Source organism: Python bivittatus, unplaced genomic scaffold (assembly GCF_059951505.1).
Source record: "Python bivittatus isolate LINGU-HERP-01145 unplaced genomic scaffold, Pbiv_v1 ctg000980_np1212, whole genome shotgun sequence".
In the NCBI taxonomy this organism is placed as follows: Eukaryota; Metazoa; Chordata; class Lepidosauria; order Squamata; family Pythonidae; genus Python; species Python bivittatus.
The window spans coordinates 10,176,626-10,195,010 of NW_028277125.1; the positions used below are offsets into that span (position 1 = coordinate 10,176,626).

General features: G+C 39.4%; 2 protein-coding genes across 2 annotated transcripts; one reads left to right on the forward strand and one right to left on the reverse strand.

Moving 5' to 3' along the window:
* Positions 1–108: 108 nt before the first annotated feature.
* On the reverse strand, positions 109–10,363 carry NDUFB5 (NADH:ubiquinone oxidoreductase subunit B5). Its single transcript, XM_007422785.3, has 6 exons — positions 10,135–10,363; positions 7,338–7,423; positions 6,464–6,530; positions 4,709–4,770; positions 2,044–2,150; positions 109–387 (listed from the first exon to the last, which is right to left on the reverse strand). The coding sequence occupies exons 1-6, from the start codon at positions 10,259–10,261 to the stop codon at positions 267–269; spliced, it is 570 nt and encodes a 189-aa protein (XP_007422847.1). The 5' UTR covers positions 10,262–10,363; the 3' UTR covers positions 109–266.
* On the forward strand, positions 10,355–18,083 carry MRPL47 (mitochondrial ribosomal protein L47). The gene is made up of 7 exons (XM_007422784.4): positions 10,355–10,546; positions 11,061–11,206; positions 12,073–12,133; positions 13,545–13,641; positions 14,481–14,611; positions 17,571–17,666; positions 17,780–18,083. The coding sequence occupies exons 1-7, from the start codon at positions 10,458–10,460 to the stop codon at positions 17,892–17,894; spliced, it is 735 nt and encodes a 244-aa protein (XP_007422846.1). The 5' UTR covers positions 10,355–10,457; the 3' UTR covers positions 17,895–18,083.
* Positions 18,084–18,385: the final 302 nt, after the last annotated feature.

The following is an 18,385-nucleotide window of genomic DNA, read 5'->3' on the forward strand; positions in this document are numbered from 1 at the left end:
TAAAATAATATGCTTGCAGGAACTATATTGAACTGAATGGAATTTATTCTGGAGCACACACATAAAAAAGGTACAGTAAATGAAAAAGTATTTTCGCTAGTACAAGGGTTACTGAATCAGGATATTTATTTATTTAATTACATGTGTAAGGCTACCCAACTCTGTGACAACTCTGGGCAGCACACATTTTGATTTAAGTTAGATATACATTACTTATTTTAACTGCTCTGTAGGGGTGCCTGCAGAAGACTCCAACTTGAACATGCTCAGCGGTCGGGCGCTGCTTTAGGAGAATAATCAATTGTGGCCGTGCCTGGGGCTTCATATTGATACCATGGTCCATCCCCCCTGTAGTACATCATATGAGTTGCCTCCGCTTCCAGCTTCCTATTAGAGGAAAGGAGAGGGAAGAGAAAAAAGAAACCACAAAGTAATAAATATTCTTTAACATTAGCCATATGATTATTTATTTATTATTAAATTTATATGTCATCCATCTCCCCCGGAGGGTGACTCTGGGCGGCTTACAATTAAAAACCAAGACAATAAAAACAATAAAAATATAAATACCCCCCAATTAAAATCACAAGTAACAAATCTATAAAAGCCAGTATACAATTCAAGAAGATGGGGGGAGCAGTATCAATCATCCCACCAGCCGGTTCCAGCGATGCGAGCCCCCATCAGGCCATCTGGCATAGCCATGTTTTTACACCTTTTCGGAAGGCCAGGAGACTGGGGACAGCCCGCGCCTCAGCTGGAAATTATATTTTAACAGCATGGTAAAGGGACTGTGTTTAATTTGTCAAGCAGAGAAGGAAAGCTGTATGCTGTTGGATACCTGTGTCCCTTCTACAAAGCTCCTTGCCCCAACCTGGTTGCCCTCCAATCATGTGGGCTTCCATACCCAGAATCCTACAGGGAGCATGGCCATTGCTGAAAAATCTAACGTCTAAAGTCCATGCATCCTTAGAGCAACCCAACTGGGGGAAGCCAAACTAAATTACAGACTTAAGATTTCATATTGCTCCTTTTCCATCAGGAATGGATAACCTGCACCCTTTTTGGCCTTCAGACTGTTTCCTCCCCAGCTTGAAAAGAGATGTGGTTGCTTTAATGAGTTAGCTAATCAGCCCACCTGCTCAGAACACATGCATAATTTTTTGAAAGACTCTGTTAGACATGCCTCTAAGGAAGTGGAGGTTAGGTAAAATGTCCTCTCTCAGAGCAAGGGACTAAACTGGATTATCTCTTGGCAGATATTTGCAGAGCTTAAAAATGGTTTAAAATATGAGCCCATAGGAAGTGTCATCTGATGGGACCCAGGAGGAGAATTTTTCTGCTGTGGCACCCGCCCTCTGGAACATCATTCCCCCTGAGGTCAGATTGGCCCCAACCTTCTTCGCCTTCTTGAAGGCCTGAAGATATGGCTTTGCCATCTGGCCTGGCAAAATGCAATAACACGCAAAGTCGCTCTATTGCTAGGGAAACTGAGCATGCTCTCCTGCAGATTATGTTTTCAATGGTTTTTATTGCTTTTAATGTTTTTTATTATTTTTGCTGTTACATTTTTTGATATTTTGTTGCATTGTTTTTAACTTTGTATACTGCCCAGAGACACGTACTGTATGTGAGATGGGTGGCTATGTAAATTTACCAAATAAATAAGGCTTTTCAAATCTTGTCAGAGAAAGTCCATCTCAAAAGCATGTGTGAAACAGGGAGGAAAAGTACTGTGGGATGATGATATGATTATATCCATACTCTTTATACAGAAAGAAAGGAAGGGGAGGGGAGTGATATCTGAATGATAGAAAAAGCAAAATCATAATACACAATGACATTTTTTGTTCCCCATATCATTTAATAGTCAACCCTTCCCATATGTACTGCCTTGAGCTTCCAGAGGAAAGGTGGGATAGAAATACATAAACAAATAAATAAGTGGTAACTAAATAAACAAAACAATGCTCAGCTTCTAGCTCACACCTGAGTCAATCCTTCAGTATTTAAAAGCACAGGTAGTTTTCTAGTTTCTCCTACCTTAACTTCATTTTCTCAGTTTCAATATATATCCTAGCCATTTCCTTTTCATAATCCTTTTCAGGGGGGTCATAGACGTAGCGTGCAATCCACCGACTTATAGGGTGCTGGAAGGAAAGCAAAGGCAGGCATTAGAAAAGAATTGTGATCATCACAATTGTAATTTGCTTGCAGAAGGAAGCTACAGACATGGGCTGGTTGGACCAGCGTCAAGGCACAAGAAGTTCCAACAACTCAGGGGATGAGAGTCTCAAAATAAAAAAAGGTTAGAAGGAGGTAAATATCCATCTGGGCTGGGATTAAAGTAGCATATTCATCCTGTGGAAAGAGAAGCAGTAAGAGGTAAGATAGATGGAAGGTGGATGGAGGGGATATCCCCAAAGTCAAGCAAAATATTGACAAGTTCATACAAGGACTTCAGGATATATCCTGAGAACAGGCTGAAAGAATTTGGGATGTTCAGTCTAAAGACAAGGAGATTTAGGGGAGACATAATAATTCTGTTCAGGTCCATAAAGGGAAGGAAGATGGCCAAAATTTATCTTCCGTGGTCACAGAAACTAGGGCCAGAAATAGCAGGTATAAGCTGCAGTTACCTAGATTTCTTTTAAATGTAAGGAAAAATGTCATGACAGTAAGATCTGTAGAACGGTAGAATACTCCACCTAGGTTCTCTCTCTGGTGATTTCTAAGAAAAGGCTGGACAGTCAACTCACATGGGGGGGTTCGGTTGGTTTCCTGCTCATTGCAGAGGATTGGACTAGATGATCCTTGTAATCCCTTCCAACTCTACAATTTATGACTCCGTGACTTCCGCAATCTGTCACCCGCTACTTGTGCTGGACTACAAATCCCATCATCTCCAGTTAGTATGATCAAAGGGCAGACAGATTGGGAGCAATGCCCAGAGCAACTAGAGGGCATCAAGCTCTGGAAAGATGAAGGAAGGAATGAAGAGGGCAGAATGAGAAAAGAGGCAAAATCTAAACTTCAGAAGAAATTATAAAGAATCAAAAGGGGGAAGAACAGAATTCAGTGCAAGACAGCCTGCTCTTGATGTTCCTGGTTTGTATGATTATCCTGATTTGACTTCTGGTATCTCCAGGGTTTGTTTCTGAATGATCCCTAGAGTCTGTCTCATTCATTAATTCATTCATTAAATTTGCATGCCAGCAAATCTTCTAGACTTGTGGCAGCTTATGACATACTAAAATGCAATAAAAAACAACTTCCACGGTGTAATGAAAAGTTGAAAGCACAATACTCAAACATAATAATGATGGCCCCTAATAACAGAAAATAGATCACAATAATTCACCAAGGACCCTCTTGTCAAGCCCCATGCAACTGGGCAAGGCCAAGGAATCAAGAACTACACAGATTTCAGTAAGGTGTCTTAATGCTAGACTGGAAGTAAATGTAGAATCTTGGAAACTGCATTTCTCAGCCTCATTTATAGCAAATTCTGATTTGCGTCTTCCCAGATTTCTCTTCACCAGGGCTAAATTGTTGTATATGAGATAAGCTGTCAACGGACTTGCCCGCTGCTTTCTCATCTATTCCTTTCCCAGCCTCCCCACAATCTTTCACATCTCTGGAAAAGCTCAGTCTTTAAAAGTTTCTGAAGGGCCATCAGCAAAGAGGCCAACCTAATTTCTGGAAGGAGGCTGTTCCATAACACAAGAGCCTTGATGGAAAAGAAGTGCTTTCTGGCCTGAGCTCCCACCTCATGAAAGTGGGGTAGCAGCAGCAGCAGCTTCTCCCAAGAAAAATTAAATTATTTGGGCTAAATGGAATGATTTGGTTCCATGTAATCTTCAATGGATTTTTCATTTTAGAATCCAGAGTCTATATTCTCCATAACAAATGAAGAAGAGAGGTAAGTTTATTTCAGGGCTGCAACCAATAGCTGAGCATTTGTCAAGTAAAATAGAACAGACTAGGAAAAAAAGATTGTGTCTGGCAAAGTTAAGGTTACGGAGAAAAGGAGAAGAGAGTGGATAAAGTGAGGAAAAGCTACAGGTTATCATCAGGTTGAAGCTGAAATTGCAGGCAATTGCCAAACAGTCACCAAGGTCGAACCCAACGCCTAAGTAAACCAAATTGAGCTGAGTTCCAACTTACTCAGTAAACTCAGTAACTGCTTTTCAGAAAGTCCAAAGTTTGATCTTTGGCTACGTCAGTTTAAAAATGAATCAAGTAACAGGTGAGGGGAAAGAATTCTGCACAGGCTAGCTGGACAACGGTCTTACTTTTTTAAAAACAGCTTGTTATTTTCTACATTTTAACTTTTGCAGGAAGAAAAATGAAAGTCTGCAATCTACTTTCCATTAACTGTACTGCCTTTCAGAGTGACCCCAATGTTGGCTTCCAAGATTTCCTCCAACAGTTCTCTTATGTCATTCTCAAAGCAATGCAGAGTTCTTACTGGGGTCTTGATTTAAATGCAAGCAGATTCTCTGGAAACTCGTTCAGTTGTGAATATGATCCTTAACAGTATCTTGCATATACATAGTTCAAAATAACATTGTCTTAATAATCAATACAACAAATTAGGGGATAAAAAAATGAAACCAGTTATTATATTTCAAGTTGTTTAATCTAAATTTCAAGAGTTTTCTTTCCAAGGCTGACTTACAAAATTTTTCTTCAGTTTTGTACTCACTTTATAATATTCCCAGTGGTCTGGAATATAACCTTCTGGGATCTCAGCCAATTCAGCTTCACCTGGGCAGAGACAAGGTCATTAAGTTTAGTGCAACAGACATGTAAAAAACATACTGTTGGAAGAATAGGAAGTCAACAAATGTTGCCAGTCACAATTTATTATCAGCCAAAAGGGAAGATGAATCCTACATTTGTAATCTATTGAATGGATGTTTATTCACCAAGTTCAATGGACTTTTGTGAAACCAAGCATGCATAGACTTCCACAGCTATTTAAACATAAAACAAAAAATATATAATACGTCCTGTAGTTTTACACAGGAAAGATTGTGCAATATTATCTTTTGCTGTTTTGATTCACGTTTTGCAGCATGACAATCATCTTAATTTATCATCTTTGTATTATCATTTTAATCCATGGTTCCATGTTTTTTCCAAAAAAAAAAAGATCCCAAAGAGGGAAGCAATTAAAAGCAGATTCCCATAAATTAAAAAAGAATGATTACAACAAAACATAAAAACATTTAACATGCTTAATTTAACATGCTTAAAACCATAAACTGCTTTGAGCTACGATGTAGAAAAACACCAAAGAGCAGTGCCAATTTAATGAATTTGGGGATGATCGGATATATCTGAAGTTGGGGCTGGAAACGGATCAAAGACAATATGTTGATGAAGATTCTCAGTCATCCAGGTGGAATTATCTAGAGGTTGAGTCACAGCAACTGGACTTCTTTTCTTTGGGTTTGATACGTTTCGCTGCTTGTCCAAGCAGCTTCTGCAGTCTAGAAAGTTGGCTGGGGGGACCCCATAAATGTCTTCCAGGGTGGCTGCATTTCTCAGGAACATGATGGGTTCTCACTAACATGATGGGCTCGTTGAAGGGACAATAGGAGATGTGATTAGTAGAGTCTTTGGGATGTGGATGTCTTACTCCTAATCCCTCACTCATCCCCAAGTGGGTTGTAATCGTTAACGACCCACTTGGGGATGAGTGAGGGATTAGGAGTAAGACATCTACATCCCAAAGACTCTACTAATCACATCTCCTATTGTCCCTTCAACTAAAGGGAACGCAGCCACCCTGGAAGACATTTATGGGGTCCCCCCTAATCAACTTTCTAGACTGCAGAAGCTGTTTGGACAAGCACCGAAACGTATCAGACCAAAAGAAAAGAAGTCCAGTTGCTGTGACTCAACTTCTGGATCGATGACAAGATCATCCAAGGGGAGAGGGGATTTCACAACCAGGAGATCTCACAATAGAACATAATAAAAAAAGCAACTTTATGCCATAGTTTGAAATATAAAAAACAAGTAAAAAAGGGATTTTGAACATGCACCCAGAAAGCTAGGAGCTTTAGAGATCCTTAAGCCAAACCTCTTTATAGGAGAGCCATAAAGATGCAAGATGATGTAATCCACTATCATCTTCATAAACCAAGAAAAAGCAGAAAACCATCAAGAAAAAGCCAAGAGGCTTTTTAAAGAAATTCTGTAGCCCAGCCTTCATCAAGCTGGTAATTCCAGATGCGTTAGACTACAATTTCTAAAATTCCAAGGGAATTAAGTCCAAACATCTGGAGGACACATAGTGGAGATGAATGCACTAATGGTTCTTGTCTTATGCAGGGACATCAGAATTAATCCAATCTCATCAAAATAGCAGTCCTTCAGAAATGATACAGTTATCTGCAATGCTCAGCAGTACAAAACAGAACAAAAGATTCCAAGGTGCAGAAATACTTACCAATAAAGACATTAGCAAAGGTTACCAGAAGAAGCACTGGGATTCCAGTTAAGAAAGTATACCAATACTGTTTAAAAAAAAGGAAAGGGCAAGGTCAGTAAAAGCAAGCCCACAAATTTTAAAGTCTTTCTTTATATAAATACAAGCTGAATTATTATTAGAACACTTTTCTTCCACCCTGATATATATGCAGAAAATACCCAGAATTTTCAGGATCACTGGAAGATTGAATGCAATAAAATTTTAGGAACCCTTAGAAAGTATGGTTCAGTACAGGAATCCAAAATCATTTCATTCATTTTATTTACAGTCCCAGACCAAGAAAGGAATCCAAATTAAAGTATCCCTGACAGAAGATTAATTAGCCTTTTCTTGGATACCTCCAGTAAGAGGAATCTATCAGCTCCCTGGGTAATTTGATCCACTATCAAACTATTCTGTTTGAGAGGTTTTCCTAACATTCAGGTGGAATCTGCTTTCCTTCAACTTAAGTTTGCATGATTCTGGGTGTCCTGTAGTCTGGAGCAAAAAAGAACTTTCTTCTGTGTGACTATCATTTCAAGTATTTGAAGAAAGCTAATATAACCCCCCTCGGCCTTAGAAAAACATTCCCAACTCCTTCAAGCTCTCTCCACAGGATTTAACTTTTACTCCCGTCAATCCACTGTGCCATTCTCGGAATTTGGGGCAGTTTTCCAAATCCTTCTTAAAGTATGGTCCCAGTACTAGATAGTTCTGAAGAAAAGTGCAATAAAGTGGAACTACTTATTCCTGTGATTTGAAAAATGTATTTCTGTTTACGCAGTCTGTAATTGCATTTACTTTTTTTCCTCTCTCTGCTCTATTTTTTTCCCAACCCTAATCCTAAACTTACCATTAATTTCAAAAATCGGTGATCATAAAACCGTGATGCTCTGATGAAAAACATCCTTTTTGCGTCACTGGCATGGCGCAATGGAACTGAAAAATTAAATTGGCATCTTAGTACAAATCAACAGTTACTTCTGCAATCTCTTCAGAACACAAAAAGCTCTGAAATTGTCTTATTTTTCACTATGACATTCACACACAACTATTCTGCAATGGGAAAAATAAGGGGGTGACCTATTCAATTCTGTTCCACACAACTGAGAAACTCTGGTAAGATTAGCTTGTTGACAGAGTAACATGTTTCACAAACAAAAGGTCCTTGGTTTCAATGGTCATATTAGGGCTGTCAGATCTAGGCTGCCAACATTCAGACAACCATTAGATAGCAGCAAAGCTGTAAAGTTTCCAGTATATATTTGCTGGCATCTAGTGTGTATCTGGATTTGTGCAGCCCAGATATAATAGTTTTAGGATTGTGTATCTCCAATGGAAGCTCAGTTGAATGAAATGTGCTACCAGCAACCACATTTGCACACCGTCATGAGGTTTAATGTGTCAGCCTAACCTGAAGCATGGGAGACTGGTTAAGGCTAGGTTGTTAACATCCAACTATGGTTCATGCTGTGCTAAGATTGGCTTCTTGAGCAAACATAGCCAATTTGGACAACAATTCCTTCAAAGGCCCAATTATCTAATCCAGCTAAGACAGCTTCCTACAAACTTACAATAGCATTTTAGTTTCCCAACCCTGCTGAGAGATATATCTGGCAGATATTGACAAAATTTCAGGGTGAACTTTTCACAGTGCAGCAAAGTGGCACATTTATGCATACCTGCATTTGCACAAGCAATATCCCTAGGTCATAAAAATGAAACAATGATAAAAATGACATAATGATCATTATACTCTTTTGTCATAACAGTAACTCAGGCTTGGCCCTGGTTCATATTATTGTGGTCACACAGCCAGATGTTAGACTGGATTTGACATTTTTGTCCACCTATTGAGTGCTTCCCAAGGACCTGGGATAGGCAGATGTTGTTTGATGGTGTTAAAGGTATCGTCACAGGATATAAGCTGTTCCAAGTAAAACTGCCTTTTGCAATTGACTGATGGTGATTTTGTCAATGCCTGTGGTATTCAAGTGGTGCTTCAGACATTTTGGGATTGCACCCAAGGTGCCTATTCCTACTGGTACAATCTTTGCTTTCTTTTGCCGCAGTCATTCTACTTCTATTTGAAGGTCTTTGTATTTTGTGATTTGCTCCATTTCTTCCTCTTCTATTCTGCTGTCTCCAGGTATTGCAATGTCCATTATCAAGACTTTTTTGCCTTTCTTATCAACAATTGTTAAATCTGAGGTGTTGTGTGGTAGGTGCTTGTGTGTTTGAATTCTAAAGTCCCAGAGCACTTTAGCTTCTTCATTTTCAATTACTTTGTCTGTTTTGTGGCCCCACCAGTTCTTGCTTGCAGGCAAATGGTATTTCTTGCAGATATTCCAATGCACCATTGTTGCTACTTTATCATGCCAGTTTGTAGTCAGTCTGTGCAATCTTCTCGCAGCAGCTGACTAGGCAGTCCACTGTTTCTTCAGCTTCTTTGCAGAGGCGGCATTTGCTGCCTGTTGCTGTCTTCTCAATTCTGGCTTTGTATGCGTTTGTTCTTAAGGCTTGGCCTTGTGCAGCCAGAATGAGCCCCTCCTTCTCTTTCTTCAATTTTTCTGCTCTTAGCCATTATCAGGTCTTATTGTTATCTGCTTTGCCTGCTAGTTTTGTATGTGTGTGTGTACTGGCTATGTAATACTTTGCCTTGCCATGTCTCTTTTCTATTCTTCATTTGGTCTTGTAGGCCAGTTTGATCTCTTTAGTATTCAGTAAGCCTTCATGGTGTACTAGTTTCAGTGCATCTTCTTCACTGTCCTTCAGATATTCTTCCAATGCCCTTTTTAATTCTTCAACTGTCTGGTGTACTTGCAACATTCTACGCCCTCCTATGCTCCTTGGTAAGTAGAGTCCGTCAACGTTGTTGAGTGGATGAAGGGCATGATTCATTGTCATTATTTTTCTGGTCTTCCTATCCAGGGCTTTTAGTTCAGCTTGAGTCCAGTCCACTATTCCAGCTGTATATCTAATGACTGGAATTGCCCAGGTGTTAATCACCTTGATGGTATTTCCACCACTGAGTTTGGACTTTAAGATCTTCTTCACTCTCATGATGTATTCATTACTAACCTTCTTCTTGACTTCAATGTGCTTGATGTGGTCAGCTTGAAGGATTCTCTCTCTCTCTCTCTCTTTCTCTCTCTCTCATTCTGTCTTTCACTAGCCACCTTGAATGTCATTTTTCTTCACTCAGAATATACATTAAAAAAGAAACAATGACAGGAACAGCAGCCCCTTATAATCTAAATACAGCATCAAAAGAAAATGCATTTTTCAAGAGCTGTTGGACGTGGACTCAGGAGCCACGGAAGCTCAGCCCAACCTACCTCACAGGGTTGTTGTGGGGAAAAATGGGAGCTCCTAAAGGAAAGGCAGGTGGAAATCTAGTCAGTAAATCAATCAATGTGGGCTTCTGGCTCAGGCTCCCACTTTCGTTTCTGAGATTACTATTAGTCCCGCTCCCCCGTTTTCAACCCTACTGCACGGCAGGCAGAAACCCAACAGGTGAAGCTCTAGGCGGAAGTACGCTCCCCTGCCACCTTCAGGGCATCTCGACCTCCTTCCCCGCTCCGTCCGCCTCCAAGGTCAATTGGCCGGGAAGCCCCTGAGCGTCTCCTGCCACCCAAGCCCGTCCCTACCGATCACTCCGGAACGACTGGCAGACGGGCCTAGCAGCGGCGCGCGCCCGAGCCACGCGGAGACGGTCAGCGCCCGCCGGACTCCGGCGCGGGCCGCCGTCCGGAGCAGGAGACTCATGGCCGCCATCTCTGGACCGGGCAAAGCTGCGAGCCGCGAAGCGCTCGCAGTCGTGCTTTCCAGCGACTCTCAAGGCTGAAGCCGCGCAGCCGCCATATTTGCACCGGGCAGCGGTGGGCGGTGAGAGGGTACCACAGAGAAGGAACGACTAGAGGGGCTTCATCGAATCTCAGGAAGGGCCTTGTGGGAAGACGGCGGAGGCGTCATGGCGCTGACGGCGTTTTGCAGACAGTTATCGACGCTGCTCCGGGTGACCGGCGCGAGTCGGGGCGGTTCGGTGGCTTCGGCCTCCAGGTGGGGTCCTGTCGAGCGGGAAAAGGAGCCGAGGCAGCAGCCTGGCTTTGAGGCCTTGCAGGGGGAGGGGTGTCCCTGCGAATGGTGGCGAAGAGGAGCCTCCCAGGCCAGGAGATGTATTTCTGGGGATGTGCATACAATAGGATTGAAGCCTTGTCTGGAAAACAGGCCTTGATAATGTAGACCTCGTGAACGTATGAGCTTGCTAAAAAAAAAAAAATGGTAATGCCAGGTTCTGGTTCCTCTATTTAAAACCATTCAGGTTCCCTCAGTTAAATAAGTAAGACATCCTGTAAAAGCTTTCTGTGAAGCATCCTGAACATTTACTTTTAATAGTGTTTAAGCCAAGTAACTGACAAAATTGCAGTTGGTCCTCCTAAAAATAGGTATTATTTTATCAAAAGAAATACCTTGAATGTACATGCTGAAGGGGAAAAAATGCCTGAATGCCTGAATCTGATTTTTGTGTACGCTTACAATGTTGTTAAAACAATTCTGGCCTTTTGCTGTTCAGAGGGATCATCGGTGATTGGCTAAAGAAGGCTACAGAATTGAAGATTCGTCCCTGTTCCGTGTTGCTACATACATCTGGGTCTCGAAATGGGTTGGAGGAATTTTTTGATGACCCCAAAAACTGGGGAAAGAAGGACGTCAAGTCGGGTAAGATGCCCTTGTAAATAAGAAAGCAAGATAGTATTATAGGAGGTTCAATAACAGTATGTCACATGTTGAGTCTCCATTTGTAAAAATTGCTGCTCATAGAATCCGTCTTTTTCAAAAGTTGATATCTCAGCCATTAGTCTGATTGACAGATCTTTGCCTTTAAATAAAAACCAAGGAATGGATTACAGCCATTTGTGTTTTATGTTTTAGATTTACATATGCATGAATAAAAATGTTCTATATTGTCCTGAATAATTTTATTGTCTTTTTCCTGACTTTATAATGTTTTCCATTTTTAAAGTTCTCCTGCACGCAAAGAGGATCTTGTAAATGCATTTTTATTGATTTGTTTTGGGTGGTTCTGATGAAAGCTACAAAGTTAGTGATGATCAATGAGTAGCTCCAGCTGCCAGAAAACAAGGCTTCCTTTTGCAATAAATTAGAATAATAATTTTAAAATAACTGTTTGGCTATCCATGCCCAGGTGGACTTTGAGGGAAAATTTGTCTATCATCCTGAACTCCGTAATGGGAAAAAAGTGTTACGCTACCTTTCAAAAGAAAAAATCCAGGGAAGCTGACAATAGGCTGACTTTTAAAATATAGATAATGAAGAACAGATAAATAAAACAATAGAAAAGCAGCAAAGTGAAAATAATCCCTTATTTAGCAGAAGAAGGGGATGTAAAATATAAGCAGTATTGGATTTTAGATTCCAGAGAGTACAACTTTTAAATCTTTGAATAGCTACCAAAATAGTAGCTATTTCCACCTAATCAATATGGAATAGAAATTGCTGTAGTCTAAGATCATGAGAATTTCAGGAAGATGCTCTTTCTTTGCTTTGCTTTGTGGCTTCCACAGGAGATTCCTGGACTGTAGAACAACTTCGAGGCAAAAGCAGTGGAGATTTGCATAAGCTTTGGTGGGTGTTTCTTTGTATGACTTGTGACAAGCTATTTCAAGAATTGCTTATGCTTAGTACACATTTCAAAAATCTATGTTAGATTCCATTTGTAACAACCAACCTTTTGGTCTTGTCATGTCTTTAGTTATTCAGAAAACTAAAAGTTTATAGCCAAGATTCTATGAGGAAGAGTAAATGGAGAGTCTATGTGCTGTAGTGCTTTAGGGGTTGGACTACGACCAGGGAAATCCAAGTCCACCCTCAGCCACAGAGGGTGACTGGATGACTTTGGGTTGAATACTATCTCTCAGACCAACCAAAGTCATGGGGTGGTTGGGGGAAAAATTTGGAGGAGGAAGTGCTAAGTATATTGGCTTGATCTCCTGAAGTAACAGCATAATTTAAATGTAACAAATAAATATGTCAATAAAGGTTATCAGTTTGGCTGGGATTTTAAACAGATTTTAAGTTATAAATGATAAGAAAGAGAAGGGCAAGAGGTATAAAAGAAGGATTCAGAGTGGACAATAGATTGGAAATATTTTTAAAAGGTAGCGAACATGGAAAACTAAGCATAAATTGCAGATGTATTCAAGTTGAAAAGGGACAAGAGTGAAGAAAGATAAGTGCTGAGATGCAAGAATGTCTAAGGAATGCATGTAAAGAGCAAAAAGCACCTAAAGGAAGAGAGTCTAAAGGACAGGAAGGTAAGGAAATTATGAATGGTGGAGACATTATTGAAGAAAGGAGATGTGAAAATATGATGGAAGGAAAGCTTAGAGAATAAGTGGTGGGCTGGAAGGAAAGAGGAGGCTAAAAGAAGAAGCTAAAGCCAGCAGAGGGCTGGTAGATCTGAAAGTTAGACTGGTAGGAGAATTCAGCCATGCGTGGCTTCTACTGTCATTGTATCTTTGTAGCAATGCAAGCAGGGAGTGATATCCGAAAAACAGTGGGTGGTGGTAGCTAGCAGAATTTCACATATTGTGATGAACATACAAGAATTTTGGCTATATCTAACAAGAACAATTCTCTTATCAGTGTGATTAATATAATTATGACTATATTGATATTATAACTACTAATACTGTATACATATAGCAGTACTGTTTTATTTGCACTTAACTAAAATGTGTGATCAGTTGTAGCTCACTAAAAAAGCGCCAAGATGAAACTGAGCTGAGTGATTCTCAAACTTTTGGATCTTGTGTCCATTTGACAACTCAGTCAAAAAAGAAAAATTGGGTTCCACAATGACAGAAACAACAAAAAACATTTTTCCAAGAAGGATATTTATGTGTTTCAGGGATCCTAGTATTATATTTAATCCTTATTATAAGTTTTAACTACTTAATCTGTCTGGTTGTCTTATTGAGAATCACTATCCTGGCTAACAATGTAATGTTACTTGCTAATAGATTCTCTCTCTCAGGTATGTCCTGCTAAAAGAGCGAAATATGCTTTTAACATTAGAACAAGAAGCAAAACGGCAGGCCTTGCCAATGCCAAGCCCAGAAAGATTGGAAAAGGTAAGTTAGCGTTAAGAAAGTCACTGGCAATGACATGTTCTTTGTTACAGATACAGTATTAACAGGCTTGCCCAAGACTGTTTATGTGATTTGCTTATGAGGGTGAGATGAGCTGGAGGAAGCTGTTAAATGTTCATAATTCCAAGAAGTCCCTTCTTATCCTCTATTAATTTGCCCTTGTAGTTTGTCATCAGAGAAGATACTTCTAGTGTCAGATATGGTAATCTGGTGCTCTGAAGAACCTGCAAGTCATAGACTATAGTCACAGAGACTATATTAATTCCTGAGCTGCTCCTTGCCGAAAATACTTGATCCAGGCAGAGACTTAGATTCAGTTCATGATGATAGAGAGGAATGCTGCATGGACCCCTGTCCAAAATGTCATGTCTTTATGACTTCCTATTACTTATTTCTAGTTTGCTCAGTATAAGTTACATATTGAGGAAACAAGTGAAGCAAGATTTCAGGATAGAAAAATGAAGTCTGATATTTATGGGAGGGTATAAAGTTAGTGAATAGATCTGCAAATGAGAGGCCAATGGTGAAAAAAAAAGACAAAACTCTACTGAGAAGTATTTATTTACATTTCCTGTCTCTGTCTATTTCAGTGGGTGTTACTTAGATAGGAATTCAAGCAAGGTATTATTTCAATTGTAAAGAGCAATTTGGCTGGTTTCACACCTTATATTAAGGCAAAACCTTACTGCAATGTATGAATCTAACCTATAACTAGTAGACCTTGTTATGAGACTAGGTAACCCTGATGCATCTTGAATGATGTTGAGAGTACACCTGAGCTCCACCTGTTGAACACACCACTTCTATTTTATACCCTTTAGGTAGAAAAATCCATGGAAAGAATGGACCAGGTCATTCAGGAAAGGGAAGATGCTTTGCGACTTTTGCAGACTGGTCAGGAGAAGGAATGGCCGGGCGAATGGAGATATGATTTCCTTGGCCGCATTATTTGGTAAACTGGCACATCAGAACTAGGGTGTGTTTAGGAAATACTGAAGTAAACGCTAAGCTTGATTCAGTAATATTTTCCAGGTTCAGTGAAAGACTTAGAGGTAACAAAGCTAGGAAAAAGTTTATCTGGTTGCGACAAGCACTAACCAACCAGGGCATGCAAGTGGGACCTGCAGTAGACTTTCCTCCATGGTACTTCCCTCCTCTTTCCATTTTCAAGAGGGATTTTTTTTCATAGTGAGTCAACAATCCATTGTCAGTCTTTATAAGGTTGTTTTGAGGTACAAGTGTGGTGGTACTGATGGTGCATTTTCGAAACAGTTTTTGTACTTCTGACTATGTATAAGCCTCTAAATTCAAGCAATGCAAGACAGTTTCACATAAGAAGGGATTGTCTTGTGGAAAAATCTTTCCAATTATTTTTTATGACTTTTATATTTTTTCTTTATATTTTTATAAAAAAATTTAATTAAAACAATTAAAACTAATACAAATTAAACTTGGAGAGAGAAACAAAAGTAAAAAGTGCAAAGAGAGAAAAAGTAAAAAAAAAGAAGATAGAAAAAAAGGAAAGTGAAATGAAGAAAAAGAAAAGAAATATATAAAGAAGATACTTCCAATCTTCATCGTAACATGTATAAACAAGTTTGGTAGCTCTTCACCCCCATAAGGTTACAAACAGATATCCCTTATCTATAAGGGATAAACCCTTATCTATAAGCAAATCCATAAGACATCAGCTTTTCAATCCTGTGGTCAGCAAAAAGTCCATAAAGGCTTGTCAGAATTTCATAAAAGTATGTCTTATTTTAATCTTGATCAAATAAACCAGCTTTATATTCCTTCCTTTTACCTCTGAAAATCTTAATGTTCATTCAAATATTGCTGTGGGATTTGATCTCTCTTCAATTCTTCTTTGTCCCATCGCAAAGGCTTCTTCAAGGCTTTAGCAAGCCTCTTTTGTAAATCCAATACAAAGACATTATCCAGGTCATTCTCTTGGTTTATCATTTGTATTTCCCCTTTTATTTTTAAAATTTTAGCCAGCTTCTTTTGTATATCCAGTAAAGAGCCCTTATCCAGGTCATTCTCTCGGCTTGTCACTTGTATTTCCACTTTAAATGCCTTCTCTGCCTTGTAATCCACACTTCTTTTTCATCCAATATTTCTGATTTTACTATTTCTGCATCAAGCAAAATTTGTTTCACATCTGTCATTCCTTCATTAACATCCTTTAAACATAATAAAAAAAAAGAGTCACTTTTTGTGAGATGGGCAGTATCTAAATTGAAGCATACATTGTTACTGATATTGTTGATATTGTGACTACTAATTTCTGTCCCCATTCTTCAAAGATCTCCTTTAATATTTCAAATGTTATAGTGTTTTGTGTCATTTTGTAAATCCCAATCCGAATCAAAACCAGAGGCATGGGTTTTTGGTTTTTGGTTTTGGCCTGGAATCTTTAATCCCCTCTAGTATCCAATTTAAATCATAAGGTCTCTAATCTCTGTTATGACTTACAGTAGACAAAATAATTCTAGTTCCCATGAAAAGCTGTTTATTTTATAGTTCCAAAAATTTATAGTAAAAGCTTCAATATTCCAAATTTGTCTAGACTCTTAATTAGTTATAACTTTCTTGGTTCAAAATCTTATTTAGCTTTTTGCCATTTATTTCAAATTCTTTAAGTTATAGTTAACTTTTTTTTCCAGAAATGAAGATAGACTCACCAGGTAGCTTTTCAAACTTCTTGTTCTGAAGATCTCTAATACCTTTAAGATGGTTAGATAAGCAATTTCCGAAAGTGGTCAGAAGCAAGGTTAGCGAATTTAGTGTCCTTTAAAAGGCTCAGCCATGGTTGTGAGCTTGATGATTGATCCCTATGTTTCCCGGCATTCAAATCCGCAGGAGACTGCTATGCTGCAGTCTCCTCGTGAGGAGCAGCTGTCCGGAGCACATGTGAGCACTCTCCCGCCCTCTCCTTGTCCAGAGAGGTTCTGAAGAAGGTTCCTTGCGCAAGAGGTCCTTCAATCTTTGCCACAGTCATTGTCTCCACTCTCCAGGGAGACATGTTTAGTTTGCCATGCTTCTACTGGAATTCTACTTTCCATCCATTTTTTGAAGCTTTCTGGTATCTTTTCACTATAGATTAATGGCAACATTTACAAGTACAAGTAAACTAATTCAAAATGATGCATGATAGAATGGAGCCAATACAAAGGTTGGATTCATGTCAAGCTAGGCTATGTTTTAACTATGTTCTGTTCATAGGCCAACAACCAGCTGAGTTCACACCACATGCCAAATGCCACTTATGTCCTCTCACTTGCTCCGATAAGCAGGACAAGATTTGTTGAATATTAGAATGGGAGAAAGGACGAGGACAACTTTAGGACTTTGCCAAGGATTAACTTAGGCGGAGATGACTTTCTCTTGACTCCTATTGCCTTATGGATCTTTCTAACCAAAATAGGGATGCCACAAACTATACAGACCTCGACTGCCTCTGGATTGCTTCTGGTGCACCATCTTTGCCTGCCAGGAGTTCTCTTTCTCCTCCCTGAGGAAAAGATGTGGGGGAGAGTCTAAGGAAGGATATTCTTCTCCACAGAAGGAAAAACTATATGTTTCCCCCTCTTGACTGCAAAAGAGAGGGCAAAAGCAAGTAACTGAAACATCTCTTGTGCTTCTTTCTGCCTTTATCCAGCCAGAATGCGAGAGAACCTTGAATGTAACCTGTGTCAGCTATTTTCTGCAAAGGCACCCTTCTGTTAACATTCAGTAGTTCCCTAAGAACAGAACCTCCTAGAGGATGGTTCACTTTGTATTGACTGAAAGGGAGAACTTAGAAGCAGGAAACATTAGTTGTAGGTAAATCTCTCTGCAAATTCCATCCAACTGGGATGATCAGTTTTATCCTAATTACTGTGTTTCTCCCATTTCTGTGTTGTTGGCAGGTATACTTTCAGAGAATGGCCAATTCCCTGGCACCTGAACGCAAGGCACAAGAGGAAACGGTTCTATTACCTGCCAAATGTGAAGCCTTTCATAAGGTAATTGTAGTAGGCTTTAAAATGTGAATTTTATTATTGTTTTACATCTTTATCATGGAGAGAATAGCTTTTACACTCAATGGTAACTTCTGATGGTTGGTTTCATCCCGCAGACTCAGATTTGAGAAATACCTGCGCGTGAAAAACAAGCAGGAGAGGTTGAAGCGAAAGAAAGAGAAGCGTTTACAGGAAAAAAATCCTGATCTTGCCACACAGTCTCAGAGTTAACATGGAGTTGGAAGTGTTTGACATTTGAGAAGACTAGGAGGAATAACAGACTGTTGCTGTGAGCGAAAATATGATACAAACACTTTGGTTTGGTCATTACTTATGAATGGACACTGAGGTGAGAAATACTGTGTAATTTCAGAAAGCAGTTCATTTTTTCTTACCAAAATAAAACTTCTCCATACCTGTTGTGATTTTTTTTTCCATTTATAGCTGTGCCTCCAGTATAAAAATTATGTCACTACCAGTTTTTATATATGCTGCCTGCAAGAGAAAGGATTGGGTATTGTCTGCAATTCTCTGACTAGACCCCTAAACAAAATAGAAATATTCCCTTTAGGATCCTGAGAATCTTCATTTGTGTAATTAAAAGGCAAGTGGCCTTCTGGAACAAGAGTTCAAATAAACTCCAAATAAAGCTTGCTATTTTTAAAAATTAAACTTGTTTTTTTAAAAAGCAGGTGGGGCAGGGAGCTGTTGATCACAGTCTG